Source organism: Engystomops pustulosus, chromosome 6 (assembly GCF_040894005.1).
Source record: "Engystomops pustulosus chromosome 6, aEngPut4.maternal, whole genome shotgun sequence".
Classification (NCBI taxonomy): Eukaryota; Metazoa; Chordata; class Amphibia; order Anura; family Leptodactylidae; genus Engystomops; species Engystomops pustulosus.
In genome coordinates, this window is record NC_092416.1 from 55,089,914 (window position 1) to 55,107,179 (window position 17,266).

At 41.6% G+C, this 17,266-nt stretch overlaps 1 protein-coding gene across 2 annotated transcripts in view; it reads right to left on the reverse strand.

Moving 5' to 3' along the window:
• Positions 1-17,266, reverse strand: part of VPS13D (vacuolar protein sorting 13 homolog D) — a 134,391-nt gene that overhangs the window by 79,971 nt on the left and 37,154 nt on the right. The window contains exons 29-48 of one of the 2 annotated variants that reach the window (XM_072156175.1): positions 16,790-16,905; positions 15,949-16,161; positions 14,758-15,023; positions 12,669-12,802; positions 12,176-12,331; positions 10,904-11,111; positions 10,725-10,799; positions 10,270-10,455; positions 9,398-9,487; positions 9,171-9,311; positions 8,777-8,902; positions 6,990-7,064; positions 5,848-5,953; positions 4,702-4,854; positions 3,387-3,522; positions 3,158-3,205; positions 2,526-2,676; positions 2,243-2,453; positions 1,611-1,858; positions 392-583 (exon numbers count right to left, since the gene is read on the reverse strand). In XM_072156175.1, the coding sequence (XP_072012276.1) occupies positions 392-583; positions 1,611-1,858; positions 2,243-2,453; positions 2,526-2,676; positions 3,158-3,205; positions 3,387-3,522; positions 4,702-4,854; positions 5,848-5,953; positions 6,990-7,064; positions 8,777-8,902; positions 9,171-9,311; positions 9,398-9,487; positions 10,270-10,455; positions 10,725-10,799; positions 10,904-11,111; positions 12,176-12,331; positions 12,669-12,802; positions 14,758-15,023; positions 15,949-16,161; positions 16,790-16,905 (3,031 nt within the window). The remainder of the gene's footprint in view (positions 1-391; positions 584-1,610; positions 1,859-2,242; positions 2,454-2,525; positions 2,677-3,157; positions 3,206-3,386; positions 3,523-4,701; positions 4,855-5,847; positions 5,954-6,989; positions 7,065-8,776; positions 8,903-9,170; positions 9,312-9,397; positions 9,488-10,269; positions 10,456-10,724; positions 10,800-10,903; positions 11,112-12,175; positions 12,332-12,668; positions 12,803-14,757; positions 15,024-15,948; positions 16,162-16,789; positions 16,906-17,266) is intronic. The other variant, XM_072156176.1, reaches the window with a different exon arrangement.

A 17,266-nucleotide genomic window follows, 5' to 3' on the forward strand; every position in this document is an offset into this window, starting at 1 on the left:
TTTTACCTTTCATTAAACTATCAATATCAATCATTTTCAGGAAGTAGAAATGTCATTCTCTGGGAAAGTAACCCTATGGATGTTTCCATCTAGTATGTTGAGAGACCTCCAGGTACCCTGTACATTACAGACATGATGTAAACCCTGTCTAGGATACAAAATCTTTCAGGAGACGAGCATCTTGCTGTGTAGACAAAATACTGAATACAATCTATGTCTAATGCGCACACTAGACATATAACATAATTCTTCCCCTCATTCTTGGCAGACACAGACCGACCTGGATCTAACACAGAAAAGATGGCAAGAAGTATATGGCATTATATAATTTACAATAAAAAGCCAAGTATATCCTTAAATCAATGATCCATTTTCTAAACCAATTACTAACCTGTTTTATTAATCAGCCAATAAGGAGCTGAAATGAATATCTTTAAGGATCCCTCTGCCCTACACATGATGCGTATAGTGAGGTTCAGCTGTCTCTTGTTGGCATCATAAAGTCGCATCCTAACCATATAGTTCTGAGTACCAGGAGGGATCAGCAGCTCTTTGCAGTGTTGAAAATTTTCCACAGCAATTCCTGTTGAAAGATATGATGTGAGAGACAGTGTAAAGACATAAGCAACACCACAAGTCGTGATAAGTAGTCACTATTGTCTGTCATGAGCTGCACCCTAGCCATGAGCACAGTTTCCACAGGTTCTTTCCTATCCCACTAGAGAGACTTCAGCATTAAAGGGTTTGTCTGAGAATATAACATTTTTATATATATATGGATGTGGGGGCTCTAAAAAATAATAAAGAGCATATACTCACCTCTCTCCATGCTCCTGTTCAGCTGTGCTACCAGTCTCTGTATAGGCAGCACCTACCACCAAATGTCTGCTACAGCAGCAGTTTTAGGCTGTAGGAGCCTCTGCATACAAACAAGAGTGGGACATTTAATGTACGCCAGCACAATGAAGGTCCCATCCCTCCGGTGCTACCAGCCTTTTCTTTTTTTTATATCTATATTTTATTAAAATATTTCTGTTTACTGCACCTCTTTCTGATATATCTGTGGGCTGCACAGGCGTACAATTTAACTCCCTACCTGTCTTAGATTAGCGCTGGTTGTATCAAGTATGCAGGTGGGGGGCAGGTAGGTATAATCCTTTATATTCTTTATTATTTCTAAATAATGGTGGGGGAGGGCCCGGTATTCCAGGACAACCCGTTTTAATAAGCACTTAAGTTGCATGACATAACATGACTTTATTGTCTACAAATTCCCCCTCTATACATTTTTGTTAACAGTTTTGTTAACTTGCGTCCACCAACTTCATCCTATAGCGTTGATCCGGAGGGAGTCAATCCCGGCTACTTGGACCCACACCAATTAACCTATCAGTGCTATTCTTACAAAATGGGTGAGATCACTGTTGTATAAAGTTGTAATTACTTATATGGTTTGTACTCCTGGTTTTGGTTTATGAATGAAGCAAACTACTACAGTAAATAGCACCATTTGAACGTGATCCTAGAGACGTTAGTCACCGATTCAGATCACAAGCTTTTATTTCATGGTATGACCCTATTCGCCAAGCCTTTGCAGAAAGAAAACTCACCAAGTTCAAAGTTCTGAGATGTATCAGCCGTGTGCAGGGCCAACTCTTTCCCAGATTTTAACGTTCCTTTAAGAGGTGAACCTTTGACGTAAAAGTGCAGCTCACATGGCAGAAGGTTGCAGATGACCACCGTGGGCAGCAGGAAGATAGAATGACCCGGCTGTCTGTAGATTTGCTTAGCGCTGTCAGAAAAGATATTTGATGGCATGTAATCTGGATAGTTTTCTTTCCTCAGTGCCACGCAGAACCTACAAAATGAGAAATTGAAGGAAGGAAGATCTAGTTAGTGATACATAATGTCTTTATTAGTAGGGACGCGCTCAGATGTGCATATTTTGGTTGGGAAACACATCCTGTGTGCAGGCTGCCCAACCACCACCGGAACTTACTGCAGCAAAATGTTTTATTATGTGATGTGCTCCAGAACTACTGCTCCCCTGATGCTAGGAGTATCCAGTATTAGTTCAGACTGGAACAGACAAGATCATAAATGCCTATGATGCTGTAGGTATTGAGAATTGATCACATGGGAAATAAGGCTGACACACGGTCTGGACGAAAACAACAGCATGAAGGGGTCCTAATGGAAACTAGGGACCCACGTCCATGTAATAAGCCCTACTTCTTATCACCTGAAATATCTGCAGTTCTCTGTATCCATGGAGTGACATTCACGTTTACTGCTTGATATTTCCCCTGTCTTTGTAACGTTAGTCCAGTGGATCGGTGTTTTACAGAAGAACACTCCCATCCCTCGGGGTCGGGCCTGGAGTCTCCAAGAAGTGAGATGTAATGGAATTGCAAATGAATCACCGGGCATCACAGCAGGAAGAATCACCGGCTCTACAAATACACAACGGTAGATCATGACACAACAAAAACAAATTAGGGCATGTTCCAGACTTCACTACTTACTGTCTGGGGCTGATGGGCTGTCCAGCCGAAGCTCCATAGGGATTTCAAGCTTGTTTTTTACAATCAGAGATGATCGGACAGTGACCACCTTGCGTGCACTGCCCTCCATGGTGACGGCAAACACAACGCGCACTGGAGGCAATGCTGAGAACTGCAAAACAGATAGAAAAGTGGATTAATAAAAAACATATCAGCCATAAGGACAGGCGGGCTGAGACTCAATCAAAATGTAAGTCGCTAAAGAAGAGTCTTTAGTAACTGCATTCCTTTAGGCACCGGATCTGTACCAATGTGGAGCCTCTGTAGTAGGACTGGAGCTATGACATAGAAGGGATCTCTAATGTCTCAATCATTGCTATTTTGGAAATTTATGGTAAATCCAGTGTATAGGACATAGGGGACCAAAAGATCCAGGACTCGCCTATCTTGAGAATAAGGTCTCATAATACCCGTCTAACAACCACACAAGAGTACGTGATGTATTAATGTCTAATCTTGTTCTAGGAATTTTCTCATAAATGTCATAATACAAAAAGAATGTATATGGACTGTGGAAGGTCCTTTATCATCATTATATTTTTCATTGTCAAATTTCTACATACTTAAGGGAAAAGCAAAGAACTTCAACTTACATAAACCTGAGGATGGATTATGTTAGTTCTGCTTATTGGACTCCCAACCTGTAAAATAAAACAGACAACATATAAACATTTTCATAGGGAGGAAAACATCTTATCAATTTTTTTAAAAAATTGTCCAAGATCATCCAAGGAATCATTTAGCTTTTTTATGATGTTTTTGCATGTAAAATTGCAGATGAACACACACAGATTATAGTAATAAAAATTTAGAGTGTCTTACTGATGATGATGACGTGTTCTTATCAGGAGCTGCATAGCGGAAAAATATCCCGACTTTGTCCACAGACACTGGACTGACTTGTTCCCAGCCACTGACCCGCACCTGTAGCTGGTGGATCCGTAAGTCATGAGTGTGCCTGCAAGGAGGTGCTGGGTCAGTAAGAAAGGAAGTACAACAACACAGAAGACCAATGCATTAACCAAGCTGCATGGGGGTCTAGGAGGAGGGAGAGGTCCACTTTATCCATCTCCCCACACTTTCCGCAGACAGTGCCCCATACAGATGACCCAATTGCATAGCCTTAATATAGTGGATGTTTATAACACCCTATAGAGCACCAGTGATGAAATCATGAATGTAGTTGATGCACAACCATTGATGCATTAATTGGCCCATTCCTTGTCCTAAACCACCACAGATGTTATGAAGTATCCCTTCACTTACCTAATGGATCCGGCATGTTCTATTGTTCTCCATCGTTGCTCAAAACCACCAGGATGTTATTATTACCTTCCCAAGGTTGCAGTCACACAGTGCATTCTTGGTGCGTTTCTAAACACATTGAAATGCATGCGTTTTTGCATGTTTACCATGAGTTTGGCTGGTTTGAATCAGTTTTTTTCATTGCTGAAAGTGTAAGCAGCTGTATTAAAGTTTTCACAGCTCCTTAAGCTTCCACAAATGAGGAATAATGGATTCAAACCAGCCAAACCCATGGGAAACATGCAAAAAATGCATGCATTTCAGTGCGTTTAAAAACGCACCAAGAACGGACTGAGGGTGATGACACACATGGCGTTTTTAATCAGTTTTTAAGCATGCGTTTTCTGTCAGTTTTAAAAAGCATCAGTTTTTGACCATTTTTCCCAATTATCTTAATAGATAAACAGGTTGTAAACAGCCAAATGCATGGAAAACAGTCAAAAATGGACCAAAAACGCCATGTGTGGCATCACCCTCAGCCTACAATAGTTTTACTCTTCCTTCATTTCCATGTCCAACAGAAGACCTAAAGCTTTTCTGATCCACTACTACAGGAATAATTCACAGCCAATAAGTAAAGTCTGCAGTAACTTAGCTGTTCAGTATTGTAAATATGAAAGGATGTAAGCTGAATGAGCCCTGGCAGAGGGGAGCCACATTCTGATTTTGAACAGCATTTTTCCCTTTAGTAGACTCTGTCCGCTGTGCCAGTCACACATTTCCAGTCTGACTAAAAGGAACATAATAAAAGGGCACAAGAACCATCATTCCTTGAGGAAAGTTACTCTTAAAACAGCATTTCAATAATGCTGGTCTATTACAGTGAACATACCTGTGTCTTAGCTTTTCTCTTGTCTCAAATTCAAATGGTATCTCTTCTCCTGGGGGCACCTCTCTCCACTGACTCACATTGTGAGCTTCATCCAGGAAATGTCTGTCCCCATCTGAAACAACTTCAGGGCTCCCACTATGTGACAATGCAGCCCTGTAGCAAAGAAAAGATACAAGCAGTACAAGTTTAGAGTGTTTGTGTATTTTGAGACGCCATTTATAAGTTTCAATGACCGTTGTGATCAATCATCATTGCCCTCAATAGTTTTTTTAGTTTTTTTTATGATTCTCATTTTGTGTATACTATCTGTCCAGTACAAAGACATTGGGGCGCATTTACGTAGCCGGTCCTGTGCGTTCCCTGATCCGGAGTGTCCGACGATTATGCACTCTGCGCCCAATATGCTGCATGTGTCACTTCCTCGACCAGGTCCGCCAGAGTTCACCATCTTCTTCCCGATGCATGTAAGTGCATGGCTTGCGACACAATTTTAAAGTTAAATCCCCAGCTCTGTCCGAATCAGTTGGATCGTCCGGTGGCCCGCCCCCCTGATATCTGTCGCATGAAAGCCAGTGCCGATGCGCCAAAATCCGATCGCGTGCGACAAAATCCCTGTCCCAGCGGCGCAATCCCTGAAAATGGCAGAAAACCCGACAGAAGTGCAGCCACGGGACCCTTAGTAAATAAGCCCCTTTACAAGTTATTATATCACCTCTAGCGACATCATGTGTTGAGTTTCGGTACTACATCTTGGGTGCCAAGACAGAAATGAATAAAGACATGACAAGTGAACAGTACCAGTGTCCTTTACCAAAGATAGAAAATGCACCCTCTGAAATCAGGAGAAGGGTCAAGTTTGCATCACAGACATAGTGACAGCAATAGTGTAGGTTTTTTTTTTTTAATTAAAGGGATGTTTGTGTGTAAATGTTCATGTATACTTTTAACATTTTATCTATGTATTATTATTATTATGTTATAATAGAAGCTGCTACAGAAGGGTGGGAGGGCTATGCAGCTGTACAGAGAAGAGATCCTGCACACATATGCACAATGTCCAGCTACAATCCTGTAATATAAATATTTTACAGTCCTGCTGCTACCCCTCCACCGTCTGACAAGCTAAGCCCTGACAGTACTAGTTACCTGGTGGGTGTTGTAGTTAAAGTGGCAAACCACAGAGTGCAGCCTGTGTGATTCCTGAGAGCAAATGGTATAAATGGCTGCCTGCGCTTTGCGGTCTTCATTTCCACTGCAGAAAAAAAGACATACATATTATCAAGAAAAGGTTTACCATTCATGTAAAGATACAGTGGTATAGTTAAGCACTGTCAAAAGAGAATCTGAAAATTCTGCCTTTAGCAAAACTACAGTAAAGGGGACATACATGAAAGTGAGATCAAAGTGGGGATTGGATGGCTTGATGCCATGAGATTAACCCACCCAAAATAAAGGCTTCATTAAAAACTATGATTATAAAGCATTGCCCTTATCATGACTCCAATGTTAAAAAAATTTGTTTGTAAACCTATATGCAGCTCAATGTATATGAGTGATTCACTCTAATTGAGCCATGTATATTAAAATTTACTTGCATTGCCCAGCCTCTTTGTTCCAGATTGACAGGCTAAGACATTCTGCTGTATGGAGAGATTTGCTTTCATCATTGGGCACGTAAAGTCATGTGACCAGGATGACATCATCAAAAGTCCTGTCATATCTGCAACATGTAACCCATGTATGTATCTGATCACCTGAAATCACAGCAGCCTCCATGGAGGATGGGGAGGAGTTTAAGTCCATGGAAGCTGCTGTGATTTCATGTGATCAGATATATACATGGTGTACAGTTTTCTAATGTTAGGAGGCTAAAGGACCTGTGAGAAAGTCACTTTGGTCAAATGACATGCTTATAAGAGTTGGGACAAAGAAGAAGTAGATAGGAGGGGCCAGCCAAGATGAACAAGCTTTTTCTGATGCTATGTAATATAAGATAAAGTTGATTTATGGGGATGTAAGGGAAACAATGTTTAGCTAAAAGAAGTGTGTCAGTTAATGAGGTTCTATAGGAACCTGCCTCTGGCTTTATATGTGAAAATGTGGTGACAGGTTCCATTTAAAAATGATGACTCTGCAAAAGCTTGACCTGCGAGCCAGAAGTGGGGACCACACTTTATACCCATAGACACGCTCATAGCTTGCACTGGAAAGAGTGGTCTTGATGAGGCAGTAGTAAAATAACTTAAAGCCACTTTCATATATGTCCCCCTATGTTTTTAGTACTGTACCTCTAGCATAGACCTGATGTTCTAGGTTAGTCAGACTGGCTGTGCTTCTAGTTCTAAGGTAGGATAGAGGAAGGCCTGGCAGACAGGAAAGGTAAAGTTAGAATAAAAAGTGGGTGCAAGGAAAACAGTGGAGAGAAACGCACAGACACTGCACACAGGTTAGGAAGGAAACACAATATATAGAGAGAACTGATCAAGAAATCCTGACTATATGTACAAGTCTTCTATGACTTCTATGTCTCCACCTTTTCGATAGAAAAGTTTTGATTATTACCCAAGAAGTTACAAAACCCTTCTCCATAGGTTTGGTAGTACACTTAGAGGGTATTAGCATTACTTACAGGGTTCATACTGCAAATCAATTTAGGATAGGGGATAAATGATAAGTTTCCAGCAGTTGGAGTCCCAGTGATGATGAAAACTGCGTCCCACATGTGATGGGGCAATGGTAGCTCTCTATTCATCTCCATAAGAGTGGGGAACACAGCTCTTTGTTATCACCTTCAGTCCAACAGAGATGAATAAATGGTGGCATTTGCTCAGTTCTCAGGACTGCTGTTCTCATGAACATAGGAAATCCATAGGAAAACAATCAGACCCTTGAATATCTTATATATATATATTCAATATCTGCATGAATGTAGCATCCAGCAGAGATCTACAATAGTGAACCAAGTGTGAGAGATTCCAATTTGATCAACAAGTGGGGGTATGTTTAGCACATCCACTAGATATACCCATAAATGGATTTTCCGCATGATCCACACATATTCTTTTTCCAAAGGAGAAGTTATCCGGTCTTTCTGCTCGGACCACCATTCCAGTCAAAGCTAATTCATAGAATAATAGATGGTGGCGGGCATCTTTTTTGATTTATTTTCATTGTATTCCTAAAACCTAGCTCCTCCCCTTCAGGACCTGCACAGGGTATAATTCAAAGAATCAGCTTTGACTGATGTGTTCCTTTAAAGGGGTTATCCGGGTGTTAAAAATTACCTATGGCCTGGCTGGGGCGGGCCATGTAAAAATAATAAACATGTACTTACCTCCTCTGTCCCACACCGCGGACCGTTTGATCCGTGCCCCTGTTTGTTTACAGGGGGCACAGAAGCCGTGCACAGGGTGGCCGGCTCCTCCCATCCGTCCCTAGCCCTCCCCAGCCCTAAGTAATTTTTAACACCCGGATAACCCCTTTAAGTCTCCCATAGTTGTCTATGCAACACACCCAACTCCAGGACATTACGCCTACTACTACTACGACCTCCTACGAACCAAAATTTATCCGCTATTCTGTTAATTATGGGAAAACCCCCTAGTTGGAAAAAAAACCTTGAAGTAGAGAAAACCTTTATTGAATTTGTGGTTAAATCTTCACTGTTCAAGTGGTATTTGACGCAAATTTTTAAGCAGATTTTCACTTCCCTATAATTTTAAAATTATTTTGTGAAAATATTGTGCTACTAGACTTGCTAACCTCCCTCTGGTTTCAATAGGAAGGGTGATTTTTGCATTAATTTTTCTTCTGAGAGATTTGTGCCAAAATTGTCCCTGTAAACATATCCCTATGGTATACTGCTGTAGCTACCCATGGTTGGTGGTGTATGCCATCTAATAATAATTCCTTTATTATATAGTGCACACAGATTATGCAGGGCTACACAGAACTCGCCAAATCGGCTCCTGTCCCCATTGGGGCTCACAATCTCTCAACCTACCAGTATGTATTTATTCCATTTCTACTCAATATACTGCTATTCATTTTTATCTTTATATTATCATTTACTCACTTGGTCCGATACATGGAGGGTCCACAGAAGAACCCATCCACTCCTCATTTCCAGTTTCTACGGTAGCCTCTTTCTCCAGTTTACAGTAGTCAGCCATCCAAGACTCTTTTGTGTTCACATATTGTTCTAAAAACATAAAGAAACTGCAATGAACAAAGTATAAAAAGCTACAAAAAACACAAAGAATTCAGGGAGGAAATTCCATCTGTGCCTCCTTTACAATGAAATGACACTATGTGTAAAGAAAAGACAAGGCAGGTTTTGAGGTCAACTCTAAACCCTTCTTCACACGACCGGACCCCTTAGCTCTATTATACGAAGATATATAGTATTGTTACATTGATGTCCTAATGCGAGTTTTCAAAAATACACATGGCCTAGACATTGGACTCACCCATCAACACAGAGGTGATGTTGATGTCCAGTCGCTGTTTAGCCTTCATATCAATCTTCAGACGAGAGGGATGGAGTCGGCTCGCTTCTTGCTGCTGCCAGGAAATTGCACATGGCCATGGCTCAACAAACGGTTCCCAACCTTGAATGAATCAGAACCAGAATGATAGAAAAACTGTACTTTCCATAGCATACTGTAACCCTAAACATAGAAACACAGCACAATACCTGATAGTTCACGATTATAGTAATCCCCTGAGAGTGTGAATTCAGCAGATCCATCAGGATTGGACACCAAATGTTGGAAAAAGTTCAGTCCTGTAAAAAAGAAAAAATAAGAATACTAAATATTAATAGTAATACTAATTTTATTTACATTAAAGGGAACCTTTCACAACATTGTCTCAAATACAGCTGCTGGCAGGTTCCCACAGAGCCCTATTAACTAAATGTCACCCTTCTTTTTTTTAAAAAAGGTTTCCCTTACATCCCCATAAAACAACTTTGTTTTATTGCCTGGCATCAGAGGGGACGTGTCCTGCTCTGCCAGCCTATCCCAGCTAGACGTCCCCATGGCTCTTCCCAGCATGTCATGTGACCAGGGTGATGTCATCTAAGGTCCTGTTACATTTTCTACCCAATGTATCTGATGATCACATGAAATCACAGCAGCCTCAATGGACTGCTACACCTCCATCTGTGATTTCACGTGATCAGACGCATATATGGGCTAGACTTGCAAATGTAACAGGACTTGAGATGACATCACCCCGGTCACATGACCTGAAGTGCCCAATGATGTAACAGAGCTCAATGTTTTAATGTTTCACACACCAGCAAGGCAGTGTATCACCTGTGAGAGCTGTCAATCAGGAACATTTACTATGCACTTACTGTCATTGGACTCACATCAGGTTTTGCATTGTTGCATGTAAGTTTACAAACATTGCAGCCATAGAAAGAAATCATTTAGGGATAAGAGCAATGATTTCTAACCATAGTTTTAGATTCTATGTGCTGGAATGAGCAACTTGTAATCACTCAGTTCATCTCTCCATTACCAACCCTCGAGAAATAATGTGACGCTAAAATATACTGACGTGAAAAGGTGATCTCTGCCAGGGGGACATCGCAGTCCATACAGTCATCAATGAAACAGATACAGACATTTTCTGCCTTCAGCTCCAGGCCAGAGATCCAGCGAACACCTCCAGGGCCACTGCTGCTCTTAGGTTTTAGGGGCTCTGCATTCTTAAATAACCAAGTAGCAGCCTTGTTAAGCTGACCTTATAAGGATGGAAAAGAAAAATTTTAGGATGTGTTGTCACATAGCAGACGCATATTATCTTATCAAGACATGAATAAAGTATTAATGTTATAAAGATATAAAAAAATATTCTTCCCCCAAAAATAAAATTCAAATAAAATATCAGTGGAGGTTGTAGTAGCAGAAAGGTGTCTTTCCTGTACATCACCTTCCTGTGGGACCATTATCCAGCGACATTTTCAAGGGCCAAAGCAAGATGTTCTGAAGGAACTCATCACAATGCTTTACCTTGAGTAGCCAGTAAGGATTTCCGACAATCCTCTACAGCAAACCCCAGCTCCTGCAAGCGGGAAAGTTGGTTTTCTAGAGAAAGACAAACCTATGGTGTGATATTTACCTGGTAAACACTATAGATCTATTGCCTGATCATTCATCTGCTCTAAGACCAACCCTACACAAGGTCTCACCAAGAAGAGGGTCCATCACATGTCTGTGGGCTTCTTTCACACTTAGAACTTCAGTGTCTTTAGTGCTGCCTTGAACACACGTAGAGACGTCAGAGACTTCAGGATTCGAGGCATTGCTGCTGGTCTGCCCAGGAATGGATTTTGCAATTGCCAGGAACAACTGCACATCATTGTAGGATAATCTGATGTCCAGAGTCTGTAACTGAATCTGATGACGCAAGACAGAAATTTTATTTAAAAACAAGATACAGATTTTACTACTCAATGGAGGCAAAAGTCATGTACAGATTCGGCTTTGTAATCAATCATCTTTACATCTGCTGTATACAAAGGGGATATCTCCCCAAACACATACTGATTTATCCCCATGGATAGAAAGGAGAGAAATAGTGTCCTCATCTAATTGTACATTTGTAAGTTAGGATCTGTGTTGTGTTTCATGTAGAAAAGTACCGTATTATATTTTTTGCATTTATAAATAGAATGTTCTTACAATGAGGGTTCCAATAGGGGAGCAAACGTTTAAAAAAAAAACAAAAAAAAAACTCCAGCAGCCTAAAAATATTTAAAAAAATACAGGGATCTTGCTCTTCTCTTAAATGTCAAACATGAAGGCCGGTAGGTTGATCTCACCACTCCTCTATACCACAAAGAAAGGAAATGTACTTTACCACCAAACAATCTAGTCTCCAGCATTCAAGTAAGTATGTTTTATATATTTTTTACAATCCTTTGTATCCTTTGTGTCATACAGTCAGGTTTTACCACTGGTTGCTGAGAAGCAGATTCAGGCTGCATTCACACTACCATATTGGGGGATGTATGTATGGCCGCAAACTTGCTGGAATACATACGTCCCTCATAGAAGGCAATAGCCACACGGCACAATGCGGTGGTGCACACGTGCAGCACTGTACCGCTCCGTACACGGGGAAAATATAGGACATGTCCTATCTTTCCCTGTGTTACGGCCCCTACCCAATGCATTTCTATGGAGACGGGAGGGGTCACCCCTCTTCCTCTCCATGGGGCTGGACATATTCCCGCCTGGCTGTAGCCGTGTAAATGCAGCCTTATTGTCGAAATGCTATCTTCTGAGCACTTGCCATCTTAGCTGCCCAGTTTTACTTCTGGCAGAAACAGGTTTGTAGTGTATGGGTCATAGATTTAGGAACCTGTTCCCCTGAACACTCGTACCCCATGAACTTTGGAAAGGCATGGCACTGGTGATATAGTGGGGGCGGCACAGAAAGTAGACTTTTCTTGTATTACCTCTAGAACTGGAGGGAAATCCTCAGTGTTAAAGGCATCCATGAGGCCAGAGCTGTTCTGGTAAGTAGAATTTCCAACCAGTTCTATCTGCACATGAACGGGATCCACGATGGAGAGAGCCGTGTCGTGTTCATTATCCAAGCGACAGGAAAACACCTGTGACAGTCACAGAAATCTGAAAATTAGAAGATTTTCTTGCAACAATATGTTCCTGCAATTATTATCTAATTAAAGGGAACAAATATCTTCTAGCAGGTCAGACGCAATGTAGGTATTTTTTCCAGGGCCCCCACAACTGACATGGAGCAATATGGTTATAATTTTACTCTATGATATATGAATATGGAAAAAAGAAAATGGGATGGAAGAAAGAAAACTAATATTTACCCCACTCCAGGGTCAACTGAACTTATATGCCAGAAATTTCCCCACAAAGCATAAGACTTTAGTGGACAATCCCTTTAAATTTCAAGTGTGTGAGATTACCACTTACCTCTATCCCAAATAAGCTTCCAGAAAATGGCCGATCCACAAGCTTTGGTTTGTAAGTTAGGACAGTCGTCCCCTTAAGAATGATAGCATTTGTATCAACACATGATGCATCTTCAACCACCACAAACTCTGTTCCTGTAATTTTTACACATTTGTTAATAAAATCCTTCCGAGATCTGCTAAAGGAAATCTACCATCAAATCAAGCATGATAAATCAGGGAAACTTTCTCATAGATCCAGGCACTGTGACTGTGGTAATATGTGCTTATCATGGCCTCCTTCCTTCTAAAATCAACTTTTAAAATTATGCTAAGGAGACAGAAGGGCTCTGGGTGCGTTACCAGAGCCCCTCCATGCTGCAGCTTCACGGGCTGTTACACTGTGCAGGAGCACTTCCCCCTCTCCAGAGGCAGCAGAGGGGGAGACAGTCTAACAGCCAGTAAAGCTGTAACACACCCTCTTGGCTCATTAGGATAAGTTGCTTTTAGAAGGAAGGAGGCCATGGATAACAAATATAATAAAATAACCAGTCTCGATGACCGGATCTATGAGTAAGTGTCCCTGGTTTATTATGCTTAATGGTAGATTTCTTTTAAATATGTCTATTCTGTGCTTTACTTTTACCCTCTCTATATGTACATATAAACAGACTATGGCCCTACTGGGGACAGTGACCTGGTCTCATGATATGCAAACAGATCACAGTCCCCACAGACCCCTACCGGTCATGGCGCGGTGAGTCAGGCTTATTGAGGGGATCCCGGCTGGGATCCGGTCACATGAGCACATGGCCATGTGAACAAGCCCTTAGGCCCTTAGTGCAAGCCCTGGGGTCTGCACTACTATTATATACTCTTAATGCAGTATTTGGTTATTGGGGGTGATATTTATTGCTGTACTGTGGCATTTATCATTTCTGGGTTGGCATTTTGTGCTGTTCTGTGGTTGTTGGTACGTCTAAGTTGCCGGTTACTGATGTGACTGCGAGAACAGCAGAGAATCCGAGACCGTATAAAAACCATTGGTGGCAGGGAGGGTGCTGTTTAAAAAAAATAAACATCCGCTCTGCCGTCTTTCCGGTCCATGCCCCTGTAAAATAACATGGGCACAGAAGCTGCTATGCGTTCAGCTCCCGGAAACCTCGGCCGGCCGGAAGCTAAACCCATTCCAGGAGAAACAGTAGGCGCAGGTCGCTTGGAGGGACTGCGGAGGTACGTAAATGTTTATTTTTTTAAGCAGCTCTCTCCCGGCCACCAATGCTTTTTTTGTTTTATGGTCTCTTACAACCCCCTTAAAGTGAATCAGTATGACAATGCAGCCCTTGGACCAATAAATGTTGTCACCTCTGGCCTAAATCCATAGTTCAGGAATATAAGAGACATTTAATTTATTATGTATATATATATTTGTGGAGACGGAGTTGGTCCATTATACAATGACTCCGACTCCACTAAAATGTTTACTGACTCTGACTGCACAGCCCTGGCTCCCTGTTATGTTAACGTATCCGTAGACGTTTACATGCACCCTTTTTGCCTCTGTCCGTACAGTATATGTCGTATACTGTGGGGAACTACGTCTTTCCATTCTGCTCCCTCCTGCTGATGGACATGTAAGTTCAGCGGAGGCATTACAAGGCAATGGGGGATGCATATTGCCCCTCCTGCACTGAGAGGTCCCCAGTAATGTCACTGTCGTTATAAGGTCAGTGACATCACTGGGGGAAACAAGCTGAATATAAGCAGCAGCCAATCACTGTCTGCTGACAATACTCACTCCAATACATTTCCTCCTGGAAATGAATGAACAATCTGACAATGTACTGGCCATGTGATACTGGGGAGAGGTAAACCCTACTGACCAGTTGTCAGTTTATGCTTTTGGAGTCCCACAAGGAATATAAGGGGATCTGTACAATGCAGAGTACCTAAAAATATGGACAGACCCTCTTTAAAGTGGGCAAAAACTTTCTTGGCTCCCGAGATGCCACATGCTTTCTGGTGAATCTGTTGCTGCTAAAGAGACTGATGTAACTGAAGATGCTATAATAAAGATGAGATGGCAGGAATTGCACAAGAACAGGCCTCACCGGTGACATTAATCTTCACTTCCAGCTGCTTCTCAGGAGTCACATGTACAGAAGACCTTTTTGTTACCACTCCAGACTTCACCGCTTTGGGTTGCACAGCAGCTGAGCTCTTCCTTCTTTCTTCCTGAGGTTGGAGGCTGAGGTTTACTTTCTTGGTTTCACTGGGTGTTTGCAGAAACTTGTGTACTAGCAGCAACCAGTCAAATATCAAGAACACTCTAAGGTTATTCAGAACAACGGTGAAGCAGGAGGTGTCCTTTGTGGATCTACAGAGTGTGACAAATGGGAGATGGTTTAAGAACAAGGTAATGGGAAAATCTAAGGTCGGGAAGCAAGACCTCTCCTTACAGAGACGTTGCCAACTAAGGTCGCCTTGCAGACGTGTGGAGACTGATGCTTCACAGGTTAATTCTGGGAAATGTGCAAATAAATTTTTAGGATGGGATAACAAAAACACTGCCTCTTGGCTACCTTGTAAGAAAGCTCCCTTGGATAAAGACTTTCATGAAGCCTAGGGACATGATGCGGGATTAAACCCAAAATTGTATATATATATTCCAAACTGTAAAAATCTAAGGTAGATTATTAACATTGCAGTAAAGTTTTGTAACACCCTAAAAATATTTAATTGAGGTAACGGCTCATATCTGTTTACAATAATGGCATGGAATAAAAGCATTGACATCCATTGGTCTGCGCTGTGTTAACCAGAAACATCGATTGCATCACAAATCCAACAAATGTGCATCACCACCTCAGAAACTTATTTGTTATATTCGAAGTGCTCGGCCTCACTGCAGTAGGGACTGGGGTGAATTGTAGTGATCACACTGGAAGACTAGCAGGTAGGGTGGTAAACTTGGGAAAGCCTCTTAGCTCTGCCTTTTCCAAAACACACTCCATTTTTGGAAAGACATATTTTACAACTTACTGGGGTGCGTTCACATGTAGCGTTAACATGTATGTATTAAAACGCAATTAAATAGCATGAGAAGATTTTATATTGCTGTCAACATTGAGTTTACTAGTTAACACTATTTGTTAACATCACCTTAACACACGTGTTTTGTAAACGCAATGGTGACAGCGAAGTAATGAGGTAAATCTCCTCTTCTCAGCTGTTGTGATGTGAGAACCTCCCGTTAAACATGGTCTACCAGTCGTGTATGATCACGGTGTTTGCCTACTGACCTGTGATGTAATTCGATCTGTAAGGAGCCGGGGTTGCTGTTGCTCTTGGATGGTTGCAAAATGCAGTTGAAAACATTTGGCTTTTGGGTTGTGTTTGGCTTGTGTCCAGTGTAACGCGTGTCAAAGGCCATCATCGAATGGGAGACCAGGTTAATGGATTTAGTCTGGTTTGAAAAGCTCTCAAAAAGCAGCTTTGACTTTTTAAAGTCAAACCTAAAGTTGAAGAGGAAATTTAAGTAGTGGTTAAAGATCTTGTAAGGAGTCAGAAAAACATGGATACTATTTTTTTTCAGAACAGCACAACATCCGTCCACAGTGTATGGTATTGCAATTCCATATATTATATACAGGGTGTAAGAAAAAGGTTGGGACGGTTGAATATCTTGCGAAATACACATTAGATGGTAAAACTAAAAACGTATGTATTTCTAGTTTTCCGATCTGATATGTATTTCGCAAGATATTACATCTTCCCGACAATGGGGCTCATTTACTAAGGGTCCGCGGAGCGCATTTTCTTCGGGTTTCTCGACAAATTTCGTTTTGCGCTAAATTGCCCCAGGATTTTGGCGCATCGCCGCCAGCTTGCACGAGACAGAAATCAGACAACATGCGGGATTTAACATTTAGAATTGACATTTAGATTTAACATTTAGACACGCAGACACGGGAAGAAGAAGGTGAACTCCGGCGGACCTCGGCGCAGAAGCAACGGATGCAGGAACTCGGGCGCACAATCTAAGTGAATAGAGGCAGACCCGAATCCTCGCCGTACAATGCACCGTGGGATTGCAACAGGACCAGGTAAGTAAATCTACCCCAATGCGTCTTTATTACTTACCGAGCCAGAGAATGGCTAACTCCATCTTTTCCTTTGTCTTCAAGAAGTTCCAGGCTGACATTAACCATATCAATAAGGAAAGACACGCCAGTGTAAACCTCCCCGCTTAATACAGTCTGTAGGTAAAACAAATATACATATAAATATATTTTGATAACGGTGAAAACGGCATGGCATATGAAAAGAGGGCCTGGTTACACCCCAAAAAGTCAGTGTGCCAAAAATAATGTTGAGCTGACAGAATTTTGACCCAGTTTTTTAAGCAAACTACCATATATACTCAATGTTTGTGCTAAAAAAAAAAAAAAAAACACTCAGCTTATGCTCACCAAATAAAAAAAGCCTTAATATTTACCTTCCTGATGTCCCCTTGTTTTGATGGTCCTCTTTTTAATTCCTGTGCACCGGCAGCAACAGGTCCATGCTTGCTGGCATTATTATCTGTGAGCCAGCAGTACGCATGGATCAGTTGCTGCC